Source organism: Peromyscus maniculatus, chromosome 16, assembly GCF_049852395.1.
Source record: "Peromyscus maniculatus bairdii isolate BWxNUB_F1_BW_parent chromosome 16, HU_Pman_BW_mat_3.1, whole genome shotgun sequence".
In the NCBI taxonomy this organism is placed as follows: Eukaryota; Metazoa; Chordata; class Mammalia; order Rodentia; family Cricetidae; genus Peromyscus; species Peromyscus maniculatus.
Window position 1 is genome coordinate 46,730,323 of NC_134867.1, and position 25,723 is coordinate 46,756,045.

The window sequence follows — 25,723 nt, forward strand, 5'->3', positions numbered from 1 at the left end:
AGTGCTGAGAGTGTAAGTGTGTGCCTCCATCCCCAGTCGGGAAGTTACCTTTTCCCTGTCTTCATGTTCCCTGAATTGTTTGACTCAGGAGTGGGACAGTTCTGTATATGAGCTGAGAGGGAGTGGACCGACAAATTTTGGGTATTGAGACACTTTCTGGAATATGGTTTGCTCTCTTCCCGTCTGTGCTGAATGCCGTCAGATTGCCTCAGTGTATGCTCCCTTTTACCCCGTGAGTATATACATTAAAACTAAACATCGGCTCTGCTTTAAAACTACATATATTAAGATCTCCAATGAACACAGGAATTTAAACATATGGACTCTCTGATTCAGTAATTGTTGTGTATCTCATTTTATAAATAAACCTAGCCTGGGAGGAATCACTGAAGGAAAAGTTGTATGTAGTGCTATAGAAATGAAACATTGGATTCTAATACATATATTCTCCTTTTCTGTACAGGTTTATTTTTAATTGTGTGTTTGTGTATATATGTGCATCTGTCTGTGGGTATGTGCACATGAGTGCAGGTGCCCATGGAGACTGGCAGATGCCCTGGGACTGGAGTCATAGGTAGCTGTGGACCACCCAATGCTGGTACTGGATGCTAACTTGGGTCCTCTGGAAGAGCAGCAAGCACTCTTGGCCACTAAGTCATCTCTCCAGTCCCTACATATATAATTGTTAATAGTATGTTATTTAAAGGTACTAATTTGCTCCCGAGTTCTATTGTGCAGCCTGATGACTATAATTAAAAACAATGGTGACTATAGTTAAAAACAATGTTAAACTATAATTAATAACATTTTTAAAAATTGTTGAAAGAGTATATTATAAATAGTTATAATATTTTAAATATTATAAAAAGTTGTAAGTGCCAGACATTATACAGGATGTGCCATTCTGCAGTGTATTAATTACTTCAAAATAAAACATTATGTGAGATAGAAGTATACATTTTTATTTCTCAATGAAAATAGAAAAAATAAATTAATTTAAAAATTTACATTAAAATTAAAATAGTATTTTTTCAATGATTGATGAACTCTCTATTAGGTATTCTTTTAGTTATAATCTTCAATCCTGGAGATAATACATTACAGATGTTATGAAGCTGTGAGCAACTGGGACTTGGTTGTTCAAGCCTGTAACCTCAGCTTTTCAGGAGCTGAGGAGGTGGGGGTTCACACATTTAAACCCTGCCTGGGATACAATACCCAGGGAGTTTAAGTCCATCCTGGACAATGGAGTGAGACATTGCCTCAAAATGAAAGTGAAAGCTGGCTGGGTTTATAGCTCAGGAGTAGAACTTTTACCAGAGTTGCAAACTCTGTCTTGGTTCCATCCCTCACACTGCGAAGAGTGAATAAATAGGAGCAAACCAAAAACAAACTCTTCCTCCAGAGCAGGGGTTCTCAACCTTCCTAATGCTGCGACCCTTTAATACAGTTCCTCATGTTGTGGTGACCCCCAACCATAAAATGATTTTGTTACTACTTTGTAACTGTAATTTTGCTAGTTGTGAATCCTAAGGTAAATATGTGTTTTCCGATGGTCTTAGGCGACTCCTGTGAAAGGGTCTTTCAACCCCCAACCTGTTGGGACCCACAGGCTGAGAACTGCTGCTCCACAGCAAACATGCTCACATGGTGTTATTCCCTTCTTGCCTATGCGTCTTCCCCAGTTCTAATGGGAAGCGTAATTTTCGTTTCGCCTTTCACCGTTTGATTCTTGTCCTGCTCATTTCCCCACATTGCTGGGTTGGTCATCATCATAGTAATTTTTCAGTGTTATGTGACGGTTCCTAGTGTGGCCCTGCCGTTGTCGTGGATCTAAATACTTTCCAGGTGTTGGATATTTAAGTTGTTCTCAGAATTTTAAAGGCATAAATGATGTTGTAGTGGATACTTTTTTATTTGTAGCTTTTTTTTTTCTGGTTCCTTTTCTTAGGCTCTATCCCCAAGGGTCGAATTCTTGTTTCACTCCAGGTGACCACGATCATGGCTTTGTAGATTGCCAACTTGGGTGTCCCAAATAATGTACTGAATTCCTTCCCTCTAGGAGGTATGAGTATTTCAGTACTCTCTTGCTGTGATCTCTCACTTCTGTTCCTGGGTTGGTGGACTCCCATGGCCAACACCCAAACTCTGGGACTTCACAGTTGGTGTGGGAATTTTTGAAGCCGTTTTTTCAGATGCTACAGGTCTGATCCAACTTTCTCCCCTTTCAAAAAGAATGAAGAGGAGAAATTGGGGGATGTGCCTGATTTAGCCATGTCCAGAGTTGCAAGAAGAAAGTTGTCCGTGGTTTGTTGAACTTGTTGGGGGAGAAAGTTTCTATTTATATCACCTATGATGTGATCTAGTCAATTCACACTCTCCATAGCTTTACTTTGTTGTTACGGGGGCGGGTTTAGATATTTAAAAAAAAAAAAAAGACTAAATTTATTTCTCTTCTTTCTAAGAATCTAAATGTCTTGCAGCATAGTTTTATATGAATTCAATATTTCAGCTTAATCTTGGAGAATCACAAAGTTTCACATTCTTCCTAATTAGATAACTTGACCATTAGAAGAAATATTAGCTTCAGTTTTTCCTGCCGAGAGGACTGGTGTGTTAGTGAGTTTTCCCCGCTGTAGCAAAGTATGTGAGGTAACCAACTTAGAAAGTAGAAAGGTTCACTTCAGTTCATGCTGCAAGAGGTTCCTTTCCATGGCTCTAATCGTTTTAGGCATGTGGTGAGGGGCCAGTATCACACTGGGTGGTGCACCACTGAAGAAGCTGCTTGCCCCTGTCTCAGCTCAGTGTGATGGATCCCAAGTTCAGCACAGAAGGGGATGGCAGAGGTTCCTCACTGCCCTCTAGAAGCCTGTTTTCTTAGGGAGAGACATGCAGCCTCCATGCATTGCTGCTGCCGAGAATAACTAAATCACTCTTTGCTTAGAGCATCAACTTGGCCATTGCACCACACTGGGTTGTGCTCTGGATGAAAAGGAAGAGCTGTGATTGACATGTGGCAGTTTCTGATCTCCACCAAGCCTGTCACATCTTATACCACCTTACTCTCTAATCCCTGGCCTTTCCACTAAGTTTGAGCATGTGGCAAGAATTGTTCCCTGATCATTAGGCCACAATGAAGAATCTCTGCAGGTGTTTAGAGTTTGGATAAGAGGCAAGGTATCCTGCTGCTTAGCACTCTGGGAAATAGCAGTAGCTACACCCCCCCACACACAACCCCCCCTCCACTCCCCATCCCTGCTGTTTAAATGCTCAGGGAGGTCAGGTGGAAGGAGGGATGGCACTTTTAAAGGCTCCTAGGCATTCTGGTAGGAATGAAATCTGTGACATTGGTGATAGAATTCTGATGCTTACATTCATGCATTCATGCATTCATCTAGGCTCTGTTTCCATAAGCACACAGAAGGCATGAAACAGGCCACAATGTGAGAGACTAGATGGCTTTACTCTGTTATTCTTTCTTTGAGCTCATTCAGGTAGGTTTTTGTTTTTGCTTCTTTGTCTTTTCAAGACAGGGTTTCTCTGTGTAGCCTCAGTTGTGCTGACCAGGCTGGCCTCGAACTCACAGAGATCAGCCTACCTCCACCTCCCGAGTGCTGGAATGAAAGGTGTGCACATCACTGCCCAGCTTCAGGTGTCTTTTAAACATGTAGTGCACATGAAAAGTTCAAAGGGAGATGCCTCAGCAGTTAAAGCGTTTGCATGGCAATCATGAGAACTGGAGTTTGGATCCTGAAAACTCAAGTAATTGTCAGGTGGGCATGGTTGCCCCTCTGTCATTTCAGCCTCAGAAAGAGGGGACAGGGGATCCCCAGTACAGACAAGCTGGTGAGATGGGCCCAGTATGTGATTCAGAGATGATGATGCCTCAGTGAATAAGGTGGGAGAGCAATAGGATAATCAAGAGTGATGCTTCACTTCAACCTGGAACCGTCACATGCATGCTCACACGCATACACATGGATCTTGATCCACGTGCGCCTATGCGCAAAGCACACATGTACACTCACTCACACACATACACTCACCACACACACACATGCACACACTCACACATACTACACACACACACACACACACACACACACACACACGCCACACACACTCACACTCATACACACACACACCACACAAGAAAAAATACAAAAAAAGAGAGAGAGAAACAAGAGAAAGTGTACATGCTTTTAAGAGACTTGTATTTTTGAGATGTTCCTCCTCCCTTCATGCTTTGTGAATTTGTGCACAGTAGGGTTCTTGATGCCCTGTTTGCGCCTCTCAAAGCCTGGTGGTGATTATTATATTCTGCTACTCTTCTTTCCTTTTTAGATTGACAGTTTCACATGATCTGTAACCACGTCTAACCTATTTCTTTATATCCAGTATGAGATTAATTGATGTTTTAACCTTCTGACTGGGATGGAAAACCCCACTGTCCTTTGCTAGCTCCATAGCTTGGGAGACACAGAATGTCTTCCCCTGCAGACAGGTTGTCACTGCAGCCCAGGCTAGCCTGGGACTTTCAATGTTCCTGCCTCAGTCTCTTGTGAGCGGAGAGCATGGTACCCGGCCAAGTGGACTTTTATTTTTTAAGGACACAAAATAATTTTGGCATTCTCCCTTGACTATCCTTGACTCTTGAGGGTCTGGGGTCTAGTAAACATTTTTGAACATTCAGGTTTTAAAATCCAGTTTCTGCGTTTCCTTTTGAAGTTACCTCGAGTTATTTTGAAGTTCTCGCCTTTCTTGTTCCAGTTGAGTCTTGTCTGCTGCATGTAAGCTGAAAATTCCCTTTACACTGGCTTGCCCTGGAGAGTGTTAAGGGGTTTCCCACATATTTGCTGGAACCGTGTATTAGTTCATGTACGTTTGCTAGAACAGAGGACCGGAGACTGGACAATTTATAAGGAAAAGTAGTTCATTTCTCTCATCGTTCTAGTGGCAGAGCTGTATCTGGTGAGGGCCTCATAATCCATGCATGTTGATGACAGAAGGCGGTGGATTCCTGTGACAGCAGGGGATGGGACAGAGGACACAACCTGCTGTGCAGTAATTGGACCTTTGAGAATTTTATCAGTTTCCCGGGGAACTTGTCCAGTCTTGCAAAAGACATTATTCCCCTCTTAAATCCTCATGTTCCAACCCTACTTCACTAATCACCAATTTCAGCATGAGTGGTGATTGTGCCAATGGAACGTGTCACAGGCAGTGTGACAAGTTGCCACATGAGTGTGCTTCCAGCTTGGTGGCCAAGTTCTGGGTAGCAAAACCACCTGGTGTCTGCAACACAGGGAAGCACATGTTTGCCAGGTATGTCTCCTGGCAAGCACAATGATTCGGTGTCTAAAACATTGCCACAAAAGCAACATCCCTGATCCTTCTTCGCTTGGCGGGACTCCACCTGTCTCTAAGTAGCGCCCACTTGGACATGCCTCACGGCCTGTGAAATGGCTTCTTTGGACAGTAGTGAATATTACCATTCCCAATCCACTGGTCTCCTTCCTGCTTGTCCTGTGTACTAGATTGTTGGAATGATGGATTTTGCCTTCTTCCAAAGCTAACATGGTTGCTCCTGTCATGGAGCAATCAAGTGATGGAGTATAGTTCTATTCTCATTTGCAGGTTAACGCAGGGACAGGACCATACCTACCCAGTGTGTCCAGACCAGGGAGGAAGTGTTCCAGAGAGAGTAGGAGGATCCATGGTATTACCTAATATCCTTAACACTGGAGATAAACTGTTGCTTACACACACACACACACACACACACACACACACACACACACACATCCATGATATATATATATATGAGAGAGACTACTAGAAAATAAACATTACCTGCAGGATTTTTCATGATGTTTTTTTTCTTTAAGAACCAGATACTTTCATATCATTAAGTTTACCTCATTAAGTGTATAGTTCAGCGTTTGCTATATTTACTGAATTGCGTGGGCACCATCTATTCCTAAATTTAACGTTTCATTACCTTTAAAAGAATGGAACAAAAAGTTCAGCCTTAGCTTTGGCCTTATTGTTGCCCAAGCCTTGGTGGCCTGAGCAGACTGCATCCTCTCTGTCCACGCCATTTGGGGTAGGTAGATAATTTACAAGTCAGGCTCGTAAACTTGTAAACCGAGCATGTGTCCTCAGTGCTGGAAGGATCCCCTCCAGTAAAATTGCCAGGCGCTCCCTGTCCCTCCAGCTGCTGAGTGCTGTGGGCCGGGTATCTCAGGGCGAATACCCAGAGTTTGGCCATCATCTAAGTGTTGGGGAAGGAGGTTGGAAATGGGTATGCGGCAAGTGAGAGTGCTGTGGGCAGACTGAGGTAAAGCCTCATTCACACCCAAGGGCTGGTTCTGGAGGGCGTGGCCAAAGCAGAGCATAATGTCAGATCCTAGCCTCTCTGTTAGTTCAGAAGATCCTCATCTTTCTATGAGATGGAATGTTTCGGCTCATCTCTCCTGTTAAGATAAAATTCCAGTCCCGTCCCCTAATAATAGCTAAGGGTTTTGTTTTGTTTTGTGTTCCCTGTCATGGTTCACTAAACTCCAAACCTTCACTCTCAAAAACTGGAAAAATACTTTGTAGTTAATTAAGATATGCATTTTAATTAGTTAAAAATGACCTCTCTCTCTCCTCTCTCACTTTCCTTCTCTTTCTATCTCCCTCCTTCCCTCCCTTCCTTCCAGCATTGATTTAAAAGGTGCTTGTAATTCCTTTAGAGCCAACTATTGTTTGCCGTTAAGTACCAGTGTCTTCCTTCAATCCTCCTTTGGATACATTTACCATTTGCATCAATCACCTCTGTGGTGGTTTGAAAGAAAACGGCCCCCAACCGGAGTGGGAGTGGCACTATTAGGAGGTGTGGCTTTGGAGGAAGCATGTCCCTGTGGGAGTAGGCTTTGAAATCTCCTAAGCTCCAGCGACTGCCAGTTAGACCATGTTCTGTTGCCTGTAAGATGTAGGACTCTCAGCTCCAGCACCATGTCTGCCTGCACGCTGCCGTGTCCCACCGTGATGATAGTGGACTGAACCTCTGAACTGTAAGCGAGCCACCCCAATTAAATGCTTCCCTTTATAAGAGTTGCTGTGTTCATGGTGTCCCCTCACGGCAATAGAAACCCTAAGACTGTCCAGATTGACTTGTTGCTATTCATAAGCTCTAGGACTCAGGCCCTTTGGTGCATAAGGATTTAATGATTTACCTAGTAGCTTACTGTATTGCTGTCCAGTGTGGAACCCGCCTCATGGAGTTGCTTTGATTAAGCGTTTGTGTGGCTAAGTGCTTTAAAGTCAATCTAAAAAATAAATAAATAAATAAATAAATAAATAAATAAATAAATAAATAAGAGCACAGGTTGTAAGTACAGAAGAAAGAGCAAACTACCTGACCTGAGAAGCATCCCCAGAATTTTTGTCCTGAGAGCTTTTGTAGATTTGGGTTCCACATTTGCGGTAAGCTGCTCAAAACCTCTGGAAGAAAACGTCTAAAACCATTTGTATCTTGTATGCATTTGTTACTCGATGTAATAAAGTTTATTTTCATGAAAAAGAACCCCAGTCTATCTCACTCACCTGCTCAAGCTTCCAATCCTAGGCAGCTACCGATCTACTTCCTGCCTCTGTGGACCTGGCTGGCTGGGGTAATAGAATCTCACACTGTAGGCTTTCTTCTAAATCATTTTGCAGAGCACATTTGTCAGGTTTATCCAGTGGTAGCCTGTATCGGTCTGTAACTCATTTTCCTTGCTAAGATCCATTGTGCCAATCTGCTGCATTTGGTTTGGCCATTGCTCAGTGGATGAGTGTTTGGTTGGTCCCTCCATTTGGCTGGGATATCATGCTATTATGAGCACATATATGTATGTTTTTAATGTGTACAGATGTCTTATTTCTGGGTGTATCTAGGTGTGGGATGTCTAGGGCACAGAGTAACTCTGTGTTTAGCATTTGAGGAACCACCAAACTAAAGTCTACCATTCTCCCATTTCCCAATAGCCCATGAGGGTCCAGTTCATCACATCTTTACCAAAACATGTTATTGTTTGGAAAGAAGATTGTTTTCAGTAAAAATATAAGGTCATTAACATAGAAAAATTCCAATTAGATTATCTTATACTCACTTGAGGTAGTTCACAAATGAGTCACATGATAGGAGAAACCTGATGCCACTTTGTAGCTTTGTATACAAAACAGCTCATTGGCGTCTAATTACCTTATCATTAATGCTCTCCAGGTGCTTAGGAAATGCAGATTTTTCTTTTATGTCTAATGAAGAGGTAAAGGGTGGCATGATGGTTGTATTTGTAATGCAGTTGAAAGTTAAGTCTGTTTCTGAATGCAATTAAGTAAAATTGAAATAGGACAAATTGAATAACAAAATTAAAATTTCAAAATAGAGGATGCACAGATATAATATAATATATGTGGTTCTCAATGATATTGGGGAGAGTGTTGGCATTAGGGTGAGAGGCCCAGCATTTTATTTACTTAGTGTGGTTTGCCCATGCCTACTATGCTTCTTACTTGGGCATAGCAAACTAGTTCCCAGACATTTCCCAGCAAGCATTTTTGTCTGTTTTTTTTTTTTTAAATACTCAGACTTGGTTTTTATTTATCTAGCAGATCCAACAATATTGTTAAGGAAAATACGTAAATCTGAAGTCACTTCCTAACCCAAGTTGTCTGACTCTTTAGTAGCTTGGCCATCATCCATTCTTAAGCATCAGAAGTGCAAAAGCATGTAGGTGGTCTCTGATTCCACCTCTGCCTGCTTCTTCAGCCTCAGCAGCTGCCACGTATGGATGCTAAAGGGGTGTGCTTCCTCTTTCTTCCTGCTACTGGTGTGTGATTTTCTCTGGGGGAAAGACCTTTCTGTCTCTACAAGACTCAGATGAACTCTACTATCATGAGGGAACACTTCAGTGCCGAGTTCAATGCTTGGCTTCCTGGAGAATAAGATCCAGAAGTGCACAGAATTTACAGTGTATCTGAGAAAGACAGAGATGTAACAAAACATTAAAAGCGAATACATGCTGTCCTTGCATAGTGGAGGCAGTAGGTCTGGGAGGTACAAAGACAGAATCAGAGTAATGGGAATAGGAAATGTGGGACACAAGAAAAGTGACTGCCACTGTAATGCTGGCATAGCTGTGTGAACCTCTGTCTGTAAGGCATCTGTGGTCAAGAGTGTCTACAGTGTGGCTCTCCGGGGAGAGAGCGTTGTGAGTACAGTAAACAGCCAGCCAAGGAAACTGCTCTGCTGTAAGAGACCCCATGCATAATTGATAAAATTCTAGCCCTGTGGGGGAAATTGATCAGTTTGTTTCCTCAGTAGTTTTTCTGTAGACAGACATTTATTTCTAGGACTTGTGAGAACCTAAAAATTTTCCTAACACAAACTCTTTTTTTGTCCTCTTTCCAAGGTACAGGAATACTGTTGCTTAAGTTGCAAGGATCACCTTCTCCCCACAGCATCTGGATATACCCTGTGGACATCGCTCTATAAACACTTTCTTTTCCCAGAGGCTCAGCACTGTGTCTGCTCTTCCTCATAAGAATTAGTCTTTCTTCCATCCTTTTATGTCCTTGTACATCTGTTGGTGTCGTCTAGTTTCTCTCTAGTGATGTCTCTAAGATGCCACCCATGGAACTTTCTCCCTGTTGGATGAGCCAGGGTGAAGGGATGGTCTTCTGGGACCTTTTCTTCAGCCACCTTGGACTTGAATGGTTACATTTCCGGCACATCCCCACCCAAAAGAAAATTTCAGAAGAGCCCCATGTATCATTTTATGAATCCTCACTGCTTCTGTGTTTACTGGTTATATTCTGATTTGGGGGATAAGTATTCTTAACTATTAAAATTTTAAAAAAGTTCATTGATTTTTAAAAATATAAATCAACATGATATTCTCATACCATCATTTTATATTTATTTACAAGTGATTTTGAAAGTAACTACTAGGGATGCTTTGCAACTCTTGATCCCTTTCATCTAAATATATGAAAATCTTCTGTTAAATAACATGCACCAAAACCCTAAATGCATATGTACGTCTACAGACTGAAAAAAAAGATCTATTTTTGTCTCAATTTCTTCCGACGCCTTTCTTTCCACATATCAGAACTTTACATGTCAGAAGACAGATCTGTTTTATTTCATGGAGCTGTCAGACCCGGGGGCCACCTGAGCTGTATTTCTTGGACAGGAATGTTAAAGGCTGTGTGTTCCCTAGCATGGCCATGGAAGACTCATTGGTTGGGGTGTGGCTGACCTGTGCTCACATCCTTGCCCAATGTGATAAATGTTAGGGAGTACATGTACACATGTCTATAGATCTTGAGAGATCTATATTTTTATTCCCGCCTATGTCCTTACATATGATCGCTCGACTATGGAGTGCTTACTTGGTATGGGATTGGGTCTTGCTTTTAGTCTTTAATTTTTACCAAATCATAACTGTACATCATCTAAAAGTCAATTTGACTGTTCTTGTCCTGGCTGTCCCTTCCCCTCTCCACCAACAAACTGGCCCTTGTGGCTTCCTGGCTCGTGTTTGTCTCCTGTTTAGTTTCACATTTCTGTAAAGGATGATGATTCTGGTACTTTTAAGATTTGTTTTTCACTTTTTGTGTTTTACTCACTGTAGAAGACAAGAATTTAGCCTCCAAGTAACCTTTCATCCTAACCCAGTTATGTCAAACACTGTTAAAACATTTAGTTATGTCCAAAAGAGAAGACTATTGATTCTACAATACCAAGAAGTATTTTAGTGAGGATAAAAACCCTCTTGCATTTCCATAGTGCGTTGCCAATGATTTGCTCTATAAGCAAATTATTAAGGCCTGAAGATGTGACTGTACATGAATTTTAAAGGCTAACAATGTTAACAGCCACTTTGAATTAGCAACAGTATTAAAACAGTGCATGAGATGTCTTTGCATGTTGGTGTCTTATCCCTGAGTGAGTTTGGTTGTTTTGAAATCCTTGTCAGTTAGAGTCTTAAACACCAAACATTTTCAAGAAGTGAGGGTGAAAGTTTATCCCTTATTCAAAGAATAAATGTGCTAAAGACAAGTTGTTCTGAGAGTCACAGATTTGCATGGAAGACCTCACCAGGACAAAATAGTAATTGGCTCAGCATGAGAGATGGATGGACTGTATTTTAAGATAATCACAGACTGTCTTTTATGTGTTCTCTTTCATTTAGTTTTGATCTGACGTAATTTAATTGGTTTCTTTCTCTTAATTTTTCTCAATATATTCTAAAGAACATAAAACCCTTCTGAGGATCGCATTACTACTTTGAAATTGCCTTCTTCAGTATCATCGGATGCTGCTTTCCTTGTCAGTCTATAGGAAGAAGTGTCTTACAGCAGGCTGTTATGTTTTAGCAGTTCAACACAGTGCGAATTCTCTGAGTTCACTTTTGGTAAACTCAAGGACAGCGTAGCTAACTCCCGTAGAGAAATATCTTAACACCCCCCTCCCCATCCTTTTCTTCTTTGTTTCAACAGACACAACATTTTCAGAAACCATCTTTTTGGCTTTTATTCATGCTTTTTGTTGTTCCTACCTGTAAAACACTTTCACTTGTAACAGTCTGAATGCCGATTTAAACCATTCTCTCTGCAGCTTCAGCCGGAAGCGGTCAGGCTAAGTGCACTCCTTCATTTACTGAACAAGTGAGGTTGCTTACCCATTCTACTTCTGTTTCTTTTGGCAAAGGTGCTGAGGCGTGAACTGAAGGAGAAAGAGTATTCTGTGCTGAACGCCGTAGACCAGGCTCGAGTTTTTCTGGCTGATCAGCCCATAGAGGCCCCCGAAGAACCGAGGAAAAACCTACAGTCAAAAGCAGGTGAGACCAGTTTGAAACCCATGTTTTAGGGGAAAAAAGCAAAAAACGACAACGACAACAAAGTGAAAAACAAATGGGCATCATTTTCCTCGCAACATCGAGGATCTAAAAATAACAATAGCATAAAATTGAAGCAGGGATTTCTTTACTAGGAAAAAAAAAAACACAATTCACCACATAGTAAATTTAAGAGAAAATTTCCTCATGTTTCTTGGGGCCACCGTGTCATTACTAAAATGTCCACTGTTGCTAATAAAAGCATTCTGGTGCATTGAAAAACAAGCAGCCGTGCAGACCTGGAGATCCGGCTCAGCAGGGAAGAGCACTGGCTGCTCCACCAGAGAACCTGGGTTTGATCCTCAGCACCCACATGGTGGCTCACAACCATGTGTGACTCCAATCCCAGGGGATCTGATGTCCTATTCTGGCCTCCAAGGATACCAGGCACATACATGGTGTGCAGACATACATGCAGGCAAACATTCCTATATACATCAGATGAAGGTAAATAAATCTTTTTTAAAAATGTTGTTCAGAGTGTCTTTCCATCCTTCGCTTTACACAGGAAAAGCGGGCATGCAGAGTGGCTCATTGTGTCTAGCAGCGTGGGTCACAAGCAGTTATTACTTGTAAGCGGGTGGGGTGGGAACCCTTCCCCCACCGAAGCTGGAATTATATATGTATCGCTTACCCCCAACACACACCCAGAGTGCATTCGGTGTCTTTCCCACCACTGCCTTTTATTTTCTGCTCTTGCTCTCACTGTCTGGGGAAGCAGCCTGCTGGAATCCCAAGTCAGCTGAAGTCTCACTGTAGTCGAAAGATTTCGCTAGTCCTGCCCAGCCCTGTGGTCCTGCAGCTGCAAATAAAAAAATCACTCAGAGGCTTAATATTATTTACAAAATGTGTGGCCTATGGCAAGCCTCTTGCTAGCTAGCTCTTATATCTTAAATTAACCCATTTCTATTAATCTGTGTTTTGCCACCTGTGCCATGGCTTTACCAGTCTGCTGGCATGTTGCTCCTTGGGTGGCAGGCTGGCATGTCCCTAGACTCTGCCTTTCTCTTTCCTGTCTCTCCTTGAATTTCTTGCCTAACTATAACTTGACTTGCCATAGGCTAGAGCAGCTAGCTTCTTTATTAACCAGCCATAGCAACACATATTCACAGCATACAAAAAGACCATCCCACAGCATCTCACCTCTTGTCCAATTAAATCACTCATGGTTATCTTTCCCTTCTTTCAAAAGTTAGTTCTTCCCAGGGCTGTTGGTCCTTTGCCTCATTAGGCTCTACATCTGCAGATCTAACTGATATGGCTTGAAATTATTAGGAAAATAATTTGTATCTGCATTAAGCATGTACACATATTGTCTGATATCAATATTGCATAAAATCTGCCGAGGGGCAGCTATTTACCTAGCCTTTGCATTATATTCAGTGATTTAAGTAATCTACACATGATTTAAAGTATCCAGAAGGCTGTGCTGCGTAGGCTGTATGCAACTACAGTGCTATTTCACCTGAGGGGCTTTAACCGCCACTGTTCTTTGGCATCTGCGGAGTGTCCAGGGACTGATGTTCTGCTAATAGGAGCTGTGTTCCTGGTTGGATGTGTATTATTTACACACTCAGAGCATGCATGAGCACGTCTGTGCAATGCGTACACACTGCTGTTAAGTCCAGGTTCTCAGCCTTTTGTGTATGGTCTTGGGATAGTTATAGGGTTAAGCAGCTGCTTGTTCTGCTTGTTCCCCCCCCCCTTTTTTGAGTGTGTGTAGGGGCTCTCTTATAGCTCTGGTTGCCCTAGAACTCACTTTGTCGACCACACTTCCTTGGAACTCACAGAGATCCGCCTGCCTCTGCCTCCGGAGTGCTGGGATTAAAGGCTTGCGCCACCACCGTGTCCAACTGGATTCGCTGCTTTCAGCAGTACTTGTCTCCTGTTTACAACACATAATCTTGCTCACGCCTTCTCTGCCTTCCACTTTAGTCTGTTCTGAATGATGAGCGAGCGACTCTCAGAGAATCTGACCCTGTTCCTGTCCTGGTGGAACTTCCTCACTGATGAGTTCTTGGATCTAGCATGGTGTTTAAGATCTGTGTGCGCAAAGCTTTCCTATGTGGTCTGAAAGCCTCCTCGGTTTTTCTTCTTACCGCTGTCATGGTTCTAGTATGTCAGAATTCCTTGAGTGGTCCTGGAACTGTATCGCCACGGTTGTTCTACATGCTCTTATTCTGTCTGTTTATTTAAATACCCTTTGCCGAAGATGTTTGAGAGATTCCTTTTAGATAGAAGGTTTGAATGGTTAAGATCCGTTGAGGTGAACCAGTAAGATCCACCCAGGGCTCCTGGGGGAAATTACCTGCTCGGGTCCCGGCCCCACCCTCTCCATTGCTCCAGTTGCTACTGTAGGGTTTGGCCCCTCTTTTTTGCAGATACTAAAGTCCCCTTCTTTGCCCTGGGTTAAGTGTTCCCATTTTACTAACTTCGTCCTGTACAGTTTCATATATGTATGAGCACTGGGTTAGATTCATAAAGAACCTATATAAAGTGTGAGATAAAGTTTTATTTATTACTCTGCCTTTACCTACAGTCTCCTCCAGGAGTGTGTTTGTGAAATAGAGTTAATAATCATTTACTACCAATGTAAAGCATTGAAATTTTTTTTTTAATTTTAAAGCTAAGGAAACGAACCAAATTATAGAGAATTACTAGGAAGAATTCATCTCCTCAGAACTTGCTTTTCTTCTGCAGCCGAGAGTAGGGATGTGTGGTGGATTATTGATTTATCCGATGAAATGAAACCAGACTCCAGCGACTTAGAACAAGGGACGAGTGTTGATGGAGTTCCTGTGCCAGAGTGATCACCAGCCTCTTGCTGCCCTGCGTCTGCTTTTCTTACAGTTCTTGCACCTTGCCTTAGGAGTTCTGTCCTCTGGGTTGTTTAGCCCGGAACTCTTCTCATCACCAGGGGCCTCTTCGTTTTTCATCACCCAAACCCATTCCATCAGCAAGTCCCCTCCTGGCTCCATGGAAACTACACCAGAATCCCTTACCCCTGCCTGCATCTCGGTCCCAGCCCCATCACCCCTCGCTTGGATGACCAACTATCCTTTCAGCTTGGCTCCTCCTCTGCCCTCCTCTTCAGAGACTTCCTTCCCAGCAGCCATGATGAGTAACTGAAAACGGGAACCACGTGACTTCACTGTTCAACTGGACTCCTTAGGTTGGCTCATTCCCGGGTGGTTCTGTTATCTCCAACCTGTCTCACCCCATTGCTCATGTTCTCACCCCTATGTCCGCCATATTGACTATGTTGCTGTTTCTCGAGTGGTCAGAAGTGCTTCAATTTCCAAACCTTTGTGCTTTTCTTCCCTCTTCCTGGAGCTTCCCTGACCCTCTTCTAGGTCCTTAGGCTTACTGCTGGCACCATTACCTTGTCTCCTCCTCCTCCTTCCTCCTCCTTCCTCCCCCTCCTCCTCTCTCTCCTCCTCCCTCTCCTTTTCCACTTAGGTCTTTATCCAGATGTAGTGTCCTTAGTAGTCCTTCCCTAGTCTCCTCTGCTACAAAGTCTCTTTTCTATGTTTCCTGGTGTTCGCTGTTCAACATAGTCTGCATTTGGGCTGTTGGCCACGTGTACTCTCACTTCCTACCCGGAGGACTGTAAGCTCCATGAAGACAGGGCTTTTTTTTTTTTTTTTTTTTAACTGAGTACTTGAAAAAAAAAGTGTGTGTGTGTGTGTGTGTGTGTGTGTGTGTGTGTGTGTGTGTGTGTGTGTTGACTCAGATTTTGGGGCACCTGGAAAGTTGGACAGAACTTGTTTACTTCATACAGTGGGGAAGAAGATGATCTTATACTGTCATGTGTTTAAACCTGGGAGAGAAAAAAAAAAAAAAGTGGTTCACGTGACCTCGTGCTACTTAAAGCCTTGCCCTAGACTGCTTTTCTGGTCTCCTTGCCTCTCCAGGACTTGGCAGAAAGGTGAGGGAGGATGTTGACCATGAGATGCTTTTGTAGCGGGTATGCACTACTTCCTGTCATTAAAGCTTCATGGTGCTGTTAGCACTCCTGGTCGTCAGCCATTTAAAGCCTAAAAGCTACTCCTGTCGCTTCTTTCCTTGACTGATGGACCCAGCAGATTGCTCAGGTCCAGTTTCCAAACACCACATCCGGGGGTTGGCAAGAGAAACGTGGTATGTATCAGTTTAACTTTATGAGTTTTTTTTTTTTTTTTTTTTTCCGGTTTGGTGAGTAACCATTTTCCAACCCTCTCCTCCCTTCATATTATTTTCTGTAATGGTAGCTGATTTTACCTGCTGTTAAAAGTAAATGGAGGAAAATTATCCATAATAGCTTTGATACTTTTGTTGTTTACTGTGACTTATGCACAGCTGCTATCCGAAGCAGGGACTATTTGAGCATTAGTCATCCCGTGTGGTACTAAAGTACTCAATGTTGGACGCATTACTGCTAGCCGAAACCGTGTTATGGTTTTTCAGTTCTATTTAATAAGCAGTTTTTGAATATGCTCTATGTCTTGTGCCCTAGGGTACGACGACGATAGATCCATCTCTTTTTAATTCCAGAAAATAATTTTCTCCATCATTTTTCTCTCAGATGCCTTTTTCTCTTGCAAGCCCTGTTCCTCTCATTTCCTGTCATCAATTCTATTAACAATAGAGTGTTTCGTGTGGTTTTGAATATTCAAAAGGCAGTACCTCCCAGCATTACTCTGTGTGTGGGGTGCATGTGCGCCTGTGTGCATGCAGAGGTCAGAGGTTAACCTTGGGTGTCTTCGTTAGTTGCTCTTTACCTGTTTTTGAGACGAGGGTCTCCCACTTTTCACTGGTAGGCTCTCAATTCAGTCATGCTGTCTGCAGAGCGAGCCCCAGGTTTTCATATGTCTCAGCCTCCTTGTCACTGGGATCACAGGCCTGTGACACCGCACCTGCGTAGGAAGAGTTTTTCATCCCGCCAGCCCGCTCCCAAATACCCACACAGAGACTTAGTATTAATTATAAATGCTCGGCTGATAGCTTAGACTTGTTTTTAACTGGTTCTTATAACTTATATTAACCCATATTTTTTTTATCTACCCTCTGCCATGTGGCGGTACCCTCTTTCAGCACAGCAAGTTCATCTTGCTTCTCTCTGCATCTCCTCGAGGCCCTGAGACTTTACCCTTCTTCCCAGCATCCTCTTAGTTTGGCTCTCCAGCCTAACCTTATCCTGTCTTGCTGTCGCCTCATCAGCTTCTTGATTAAACCAATCAGGGTGACATATATTCGCACAGTGTAAAGGAATATTCCACGCACCTGGCTTTTTAAATGTGAGTTCTGGGGACTGGATTCAGGTCATCGTGCTTGCGTGGTACACACATTACTTACTGAACCATGAGGCCAGCAACCAAATGATCTGCCTAAAGACCAGCATTAGCATTTCTTTAGAGTGGGATCAGGGCTTCTCCTGCTGGGCCATGGAAGGGTAGTAGTTGAGTAGAGACTTGGCCTCGGCTTTTCTGTCTCACCCTATCTAGTGCCACACACTCTCTGTTTTATGCTCGATGTCCACTGAACACCAGATTTATGCTTTTTGCAACCATAGTCTTAACTGTTCCTCTTGGTTTTTTTCTACCCATATAATCCCTCTACTCTGTTTTCCAGCTCTTCCCTCATAGACTGGAACTTGACTTGTTCTACCATATCCTCTCTCTACCAATCTCAGCAACTTCTTAAACATGTTGCTGTTTGATTTCTTCCATGGTCCCCTGGCACTCTGTCCTTAGGCTACCAATGTTGGGCCATAAGCTTAGCCCTTCCTGGTGCCTCAGTGACTTCCTGTTTATTGAGGATCTGAATGTGTGGGTGATTTGAGCGTCTACAGAAGATGCAATGAGGGAACATACTGATCTCACTCTGGGTGTGGGCAAGCTGTCAGGCACTTCCTTACAGACACAGACTCACACTTTAGACATGGTGTAAGTATATAAACTCCATGGCCTGTGGATTGTGAACAAGTAACCAAGTGGAAGTGACGAGGCAGGGACAAGGTTGGCAGGAATGACCACCGCCAACTGACAACAATGAGGACAATGACAGCAGTGTGGATACTAGATAAGACCTGGAAAATAAAGGAAGCCTGGGTCGCCACTGAAGCTTTTTGCAATCAGGAAAATCTGAAGCTATGAACTACGGTTTATTTTTGAAGGTAGACTAGGAATCCATTGGAAGAAAGTATAAGAAATCCTACTGTATTTTAATACATTTCCTTCCAGAAGTGAGAACCATAAAGAAATTGGGTTAAATGGGTCTCATGTAATTATCTAGAAAACTCAGCTACCAGGACAACCTATTCAGTTTAGAAATGATTCAGGTAAATATGATTTTTAATGGAGCTAAAGTTACATTAATAATCGTAGGAAATTTAGAAAGCTTTATGTTCATCCACTTGTCTGAGCAAAGTGGTACTAATGTCATTTAATGAATCATATCAATATATTTTTTCTTTTTAATGCAAATTGCTTTTAGTTGCTTATTATCACCCACTTTATAATGGAATATACATTCCTTGTCATTTGTATTTTTCTTTCTACTTTTAAAACTGTTTTTGTGTTCATTGTTTGAGCCACATGAATTTGTTAGACAGATTATAAGGTACAATTTTTCATTAAAAAAAAAAAAAAGGGCCGAGGGCATCTAGCACTGCTGACCAAGGTCGTTGAGGTAATGAGAGGAAGATGCAGGACCTGCAGTAAGCTTGTGCGTATTGACCTTCCTTCACCCCTGGGTTTTCACTGGCTCTTGGCCCATCACCGTAATTTCATCTCCTCCATCTCTGCTCATGCGGAACCTTCTGGCCACTGACCTCCTCGCTCCTCCTTGACTCTCCATGTCAAGAACCTCTTAGCCTTGCACACATATTTCTTGGTTCTCCTTTGTGCTGCCAACTTCCCTTTGCTGTGCTCAGTCAGACCTGCATCAGAATTCCCGTGCTGTGTTAAGGATCTGCTCATTGTGGGATTCTCAGCCACAGACAGACCCTCCCTTCCACCCCATTCCCCTCTTCTCTAGAGATAGTCAGAGAACATGGCATTTTCCAAACTGTTTATCACCACCAATAATAATAATTAATATATTATAAAATAGTATGTTATTTTATTCATTAATTTTCCCATAAATCAGCTTTAAAAATAATTCTAATTAAAGCCTTCCTGTTATACTGACTACCATTTCATGCTCTTCCAAGAATCACTTTTGTTTTATTTAGTAGGCTCATCAACTTTGCTTCATTTAAATGATATTTCGCCAATAGTCATAAAACATATAGTTCTTAATGTGTTTATCCATGTATAGTTGTATGTATGTTAATGCTATACATCTAATTAGTTGTATGTGACTGGATCTGGGGTCAATGGTTAATAATCATCTTTTCAGATCAGTGTTTCCTCCTTGGCTCTTTGATGGCTAGTTATGTGTATTCACAGTACTTGTTTTATCTCAGCATATGCTGTATTCTTTGAAATACTAAATGCTTCATAATGTTTCAGCAAGCCAAATAGCAGTAGTGTTTCTCTCTTATGGGGACTCATATTTTATGATCTGGTGCTGATTGAAAACTGATATGGGAAGGCTCAGCTCACTGTGGATGGTCCAGCCCCTGGGAGCTGTAAGAAAGTGGATTGAACAAAGCATGGAGTTCAAGCTAGTAAGTGGCATTCCTCCGTGGGCCCTGCGTCAGCCCTTGCCTTCAGGTTCCTCCCCTATTTGAGTTCCATACCCTGACTTCCCTCACCAATGGAGGGTGACCTGAGAGTTGTAAGCTGAAATACAGCCTTCCTCCCAAGTTGTTTGTGGTCACGGTGTTTTTATCATAGCAGTAGAAACCCTAGGACAAACAGATGTGACCATGGAGCACTACTGGACCTGGTGCTGATGGGTGCTTATCCTTTGGAGAACTATGGACAAATGTCAATTGTGAAATCACATTTTAACTCTATGTCAGTCCATTTTATACCAGCAATGACCAACATGTGCAGGTAAAACTTCATGGTCATTGAATGAGCGACGATGTGAAATTGTATAGTTTAATAGAAGGTCCTTTTGTATGGCTTTTCTAAGTAACTTAGGGCTCCATTATTTCCTTGTAGCTAATAAAACGAGGCCAAATTCCACATTACCTAGCAGAAATAATTAGGCTATTAAAACTAGCAGGTGGATTTTTCCCCTGGAGGCTTTTTATTTATTTGTTTTCCTAATAACAGATTTATCAATTCAGATCCCTTTATTGTGAATGGTAGACCCTCATGCTTCTAACAAGTGTCCATGCTTCCACACGCCTAGACCCCTCCTCCTTACTGGGGGAGGAGAAGCAGGGATACAACTGGAAGTGGCAGCAGCTGAAATGCCACCCAAGAGCCTGTCCCTCCTGGCTTCCCTTCTCCCCCTCCGAAAGTTTTCATTTTCTTAGCTTTGCTCTCACAAGAGAGGGATCCGCTGCCTCTCTTTAGACCTGGAGCCTCAAGGAAAGGACTCCCCTCACTCAGGTTGAGTCACAGGATCAAGGTTTTTTCTAGGATTGGCAGGCTCCCACTATAAACATGCTATGAACAGAGAAGCACCACTCACATAGGACGGGCAATGGAGAGATGCTACATAGATGCTCACAGCAAGCTACTACTTATCAGATGTCAATACTGGGCCAGGTCAATAAGAGGCCACCATGCTGTTCATTCTTATGCCAACTCTCTGCAATAGCAGTGTTTTCTACTACCCATTTCACAGGTAGGGAAATTGAGGATGGGTAGTTCAGAAGCTGTGCACGTTATGAGCCAAGATTTGTGTCCTTAAACGTGGTGCTTGTAGCCTCTGGAGTTTTTTGTCTACTTCTGTACTCCTTAGTATGCCTATATATCCAGCAGAAATGCGATTTCTTTTTCCTTTAGGAAACCTAGAGCGTAATTAAATGCATATAGCTCTTCTTTGTACCCCCTGTTACATTTCCCCGACTAAAATACCACACTGCTTACATAATAGAGTCACAGGCCAGTTCACTGATTCCCCGTTACTGAGGGAGAAGGTGTTTAGGCAATGTTAGAATTTGTCTTTTTAATTTTCACATAAAAAGTTGAAGTATAAGTAATTGCTTTCAGGCCTGTAGAGCACAGCAATAATTTAATTAGCTTCCCAAGTCCAAATTAGAAGGGTAAAGTTGTAATGCATCAAAGGGCATAGAAAAATATGCTACTTTCTCCAGTGTTCTAAATTACAGAGCAATAGCTGGATCCTCCCAAAACTCAAGTTCTGTAATATCTATATGGATGTAGTGGACCAGTCTGGAACTGAGGAAACCCCTGGATTGGGCAGAAATTTTAAAAAAGCAATTTTTTTCATGGTCTTGAGTATCATTGCAATGAAATTCCATTTAAGAATTGAAGTTGTATTTACTTAAAAATCCATTGAAATAAACATGTCGGCATTCTTGACGTTGAGAACAGAAATTAGTGTGATGGACAGCGACATTTTTAATGAATTGCCTGCCATCTGCTACTTTCCCCAGTCAGCGCTGTGACCATCAATAAAGCACATTTGCCTCATAAAATATATAGGAGCAATTTACAGGGATATATTTTATGGGGACCTACATCTGGGATGTTACTTTCTGGTTTTAGCATACAGGGCAGTAAAGCATGAGGAGGTTATGATGCTTTTGTTATTGTTGTTTCTCAGCGGAGGGCTGCAAACTCCCAAGGTGTCACCATGGTTTAGAAGATACAGTGCCAGCAATGGCATAGATGTCCCTCTTCAGTTCATCTCCCTGCTTATTTAGCCATGTATAAACTAAAGGCATACTTGACTTCTTTCATAAGACTGTCTAAGCTATGGCAAAAAGCTCCTGAAATTTCTTACATACAGATCACTGCCGTCTGTGTGTGGCTGGGAAACAGCCCAGACTGTGGGGAGAAATGGACAGTAGTGTGGTCAAAAGGAGATTTTAAAGGTGTGTGTGTGTGTGTGTCTGTGTGTGTGTGTGTGTGTGTGTGTGTGTGTGAGAGAGAGAGAGAGAGAGAGAGAGAGAGAGAGAGAGAGAGAGAGAGAGAGAGAGAGAGAGAGAGAGATTGTGGGTGGGCATGTGTGTGAGTTTGCCGATGACTGTAGAGGGCAGAGGACAGCATTAGGTATCTTCCTCAAAGACTTCTTCAGTTCAGTTTTTGAGAGTCTGTCCACGGAACCTGGAGCTAACTGTCCAGACCCTTCGGTCCCCACCTCCCCAGCACTGGGATTGCGTACATACTGCTACACTCAACTTTCTATGTGGGTGCTGAGGATTCAAACGCAGCTCCTCACACTACGTGGCAAGCAGTAAGGACTGAACTATCTCCCCAGCACCTAGCTGTTAATTTTTTTTTTTTTAAGAAGGGAAAGAGAGTAGAATGGGAGAATTTCTTTTCCTTTTGGTTGTTATATCAAAGGTGTACCAAGAGAGCTATTCATTCCTTTGACAATACTCACTGAACGCTCACCACATGCCTGGTGGTATTGGGAATACATCTGATGGCATGGTGGAATTCCTTGTCCTGTGGACACTGATGTTCTCAGCGTTTCTTCTCCCAGTTCAGTGCCATCCCTGGCACCATCGGCCCATGTGTTGCTGTCCAGTGTGACACCGAATAAATGTGTTGTCAGCATAAGGACATGCAGGGGATACATTGCTGCAGAAAGTCGGGAGTTGGCTCTCCGGTTGCTAGCACAGGCCTCACTTGTCTGTTCAGGTTCTCCCCACCCTTCCCGTCCCTTCCTGTCCCTTTCCTGGGTGTTGATGGCATTAGGGTCTCCCGGCTTTAGCCTCAGCTCAGTGCTGTCTTTGCTTACTTTGGTTCCCTCTGCAGGAAGAATAAAATCTCAGTTACCTCCAATGATTTTCTAATCAGATGTGCCCTGAGTGAGTGAGGTCCCCTGGCCCTCAGGGGAGCCTCTGCACCTGTTTTCTCCTCATGCCCCACCCTCCTTAAAACTTGCATTTTGTGATTTTGGAAGGTATTCCCTACCTCTCTTTTCTTGGCCATTTTTAATTCCATTAGCTGTATCTGCATCTTTTCCGCTCATTCCTCTTCTTTTTCTTGCTTTTGGATTTTTCATACCACCTTTAGACTGTCTTCATTGAAAGATGTGGTTTACACATTTAATGGGTTGACCGACTCTCGGTGGCCTCTAGTTACTGTCATCCTTATAATTCACTAGATGAGCATAATTAGAAGTCCTGATCAGTGGAGGGCCCTCGATACTCTTGTGATCTGGTTCTTAATGAACTGCTACCGTCAGTCATCTCACAGACTAGGATGTGGGCAGGGTCCTCTTAACCACTGAGGGAGCATTTTAGAGAGATTAAGTTGATTTTAATTATTTAATCAGGAGATTTGGGAATGAGAATAAAATAGTCCCCATTATTTTAATCAGAAACACCTTTTATTTATGAAGAGAGTGGAGGGACTGTAAAAAGGGAAAAATAAAGAGATGTGGAAAGTGTGACTCTCAGTGGGTAGACACAGCCCGTCACTACTGCCAGCATCTCGAGGAGCTCCGCTCTTTTGGTACCTCCACTAAGAGAAAGCTAGGTTCTTTAGTGAGCCACAGAAAAGAACTTCAGGATGATCCAGAATAAGGCAAAGTATATTAAGTGACTTTATTAAGTATTTAGAAAGACATATGGAAAGAGGACAGTATTCATCTAAAACGTGAGTGTGGGTTTAAGAGTCATTTTCAAATATCTTTAAAATGCGCACATACACACACACACACACACACACACACACACACACACACACACACACACACACACCTGCCAATGATGTAATTTGCAACAAGGTTTAAAGACGAAGCCAAACTGAAAAGCGAAGTTTAAAAGTGAAGTAAAGTCTTTCAGCTGGTTTACTTTCTTCTCTTACCTTATAGAATTTCCTTTGGTAAAGGAAATTGCAAAGTGGTTTTACTGATGTACACTGTTAGATTTGGGCATGAGACATGATGAGTGTTAATACATTGAAATCCAAGATTAGAAACATTCCAGCCTCCTGGTAAGCATAGTTCATTTGTTTGTGGTTTTGAACATCCTTGGTTTGAGATATCTTTTGTAGAACCTACATTATCTCTGCAGGCAACTTGGGTTTTAACTGTTGTGTTGAAGCCCCTTGACTGTCAGCTGTGCATTCAGGAAAGGCCAGTCAGATCCTAGGGTGAGAGGTTCCTTTTACATCCCATGTCCCCTTGATCTAACCCGTCTTCCCATTATGTCTCAGAAGCACCAAAGAGCTTAAGTTTTTTTTCTCTTCAACTCGAGTGGACTAATCAACTGGGTGATGTAGAAAATTTCTAGAGGCATCCAGATCTCCTAGACTTAGAAGCTTCATTGAGGACCTACTGTGTACCAGTCATGCATACACACGTGTGCATGCATATATGTGTGTGTGTGTGCGCGCGCGCGCGCTCATGTGTATTTGTAACTTTGTGAACCACATCTAGGATGACATATCTGACTCCTGTTAGAACTGACATGCAGTCTCCTATTTCTTTTTACAACAAATTGTGCAGCAGTGAAAATCCTACTTGACATCCTTTTCTTTGTCATTTTTAATTATCTTTTCATGCTTTGATGACATGACTGCAAATGCATGCAAAATAGCACATAGGACAAATCAGATACTGGGAATGATTAACCATACATTAAATGACTTTCTTATCTTTTTTTTAATCTGAATAAATAACTTTGTATGGAAAGGAGGGAGAAAAATGAATTGGACATTTTTTTTCTTTTCAAGACAGTGTTTCTCTGTGTAACACTGGCTGTGCTGGAACTCACTCTGTAGGCCAGGCTGGCCTCAAACTCACAGAGATTGGCCTGTCTCTTCCTCCAGAGTGCTGGGGTTAGAGGTATGCTTCACCACAACCCAACTGAAGTGGATATTTTAAAATGTTTAGTGATGTTTTTAAAAAGTAAAGCCAAAGATTGTATTCACTGCAACTCAGTTCAGTAAATATATGTATTAGGAACAGACTGGTCACTGATCTGGATTCTCAATCAAGACAGAAAGAAAGGAAATGTTCATGACATAAAGATTTAGAATCAGTAGTAACAATAGAAGTTATGTCAGTAGCTTAATGAAAAAAAAAAAACAAGATAACCTTAGGAAATTTTCCTTAACAATAAGACCAGGATGATTCCAATAAATGTCTATCATTCTTTTATAAATGAAATACATTTGTATTCTTAAGAGAACTCTTTTCACAAGCACACAAAGGCAGAATGTCTACCTTTTTTAAAGTAAACACCGAGTAAGGTGTTTTCCTGTGTAAGAGAAAATGATTCCATGGGGTTTGCGCTTGACAAGACAGGGATGAACAAATCAAGTAGCATGCCCGGCACTCCAGCAACATGCATGCACAAGAAGGGAGCGGCCCTGAAGCCTAAGCCTGGTGCTGGCTCCTGGCCCAGGTGGACTTTCTTCCCTGTAGTCTTCCTTCCCATGGCATAAAAGAACCCGTTACAACTGCCAGACAATCCATGAGCACACTTGAAGAAGTAGAGAAAAGACTTACTGAGTTTTCTTCTCCTTCTCTCTCTGTAGCCTAGGCTGGCCTCAAACTTCAAGGGTAGAGATTATAGTCATGTGACATTACAGTCGTGTGACATTTTCTTCAACTTTACCCCCTTTTTCTTCTTCCCTTAAAATCTGCAGCATAGTATAGACCTTATTATTTAGAACAATAAAAAACATGCAAAATATCCATAATGTGTGATAGACTGTATATAATTATATATATATATATATATATATATATATATATATATATAT

The 25,723-nt window shown here is 42.2% G+C and overlaps 1 protein-coding gene across 14 annotated transcripts in view; it reads left to right on the plus strand.

Moving 5' to 3' along the window:
- The window catches only part of Utrn (utrophin), a 507,746-nt gene that overhangs the window by 379,045 nt on the left and 102,978 nt on the right, over nt 1–25,723 (plus strand). For all 14 annotated transcript variants that reach the window (XR_013045087.1, XM_076552746.1, XM_076552748.1 and 11 more), the window contains one exon: nt 11,744–11,873. Coding sequence is in view for 13 of the 14 variants with exons in the window: in XM_076552746.1 (XP_076408861.1) it covers nt 11,744–11,873 (130 nt within the window). In the remaining variant the exon portion in view is untranslated. The remainder of the gene's footprint in view (nt 1–11,743; nt 11,874–25,723) is intronic.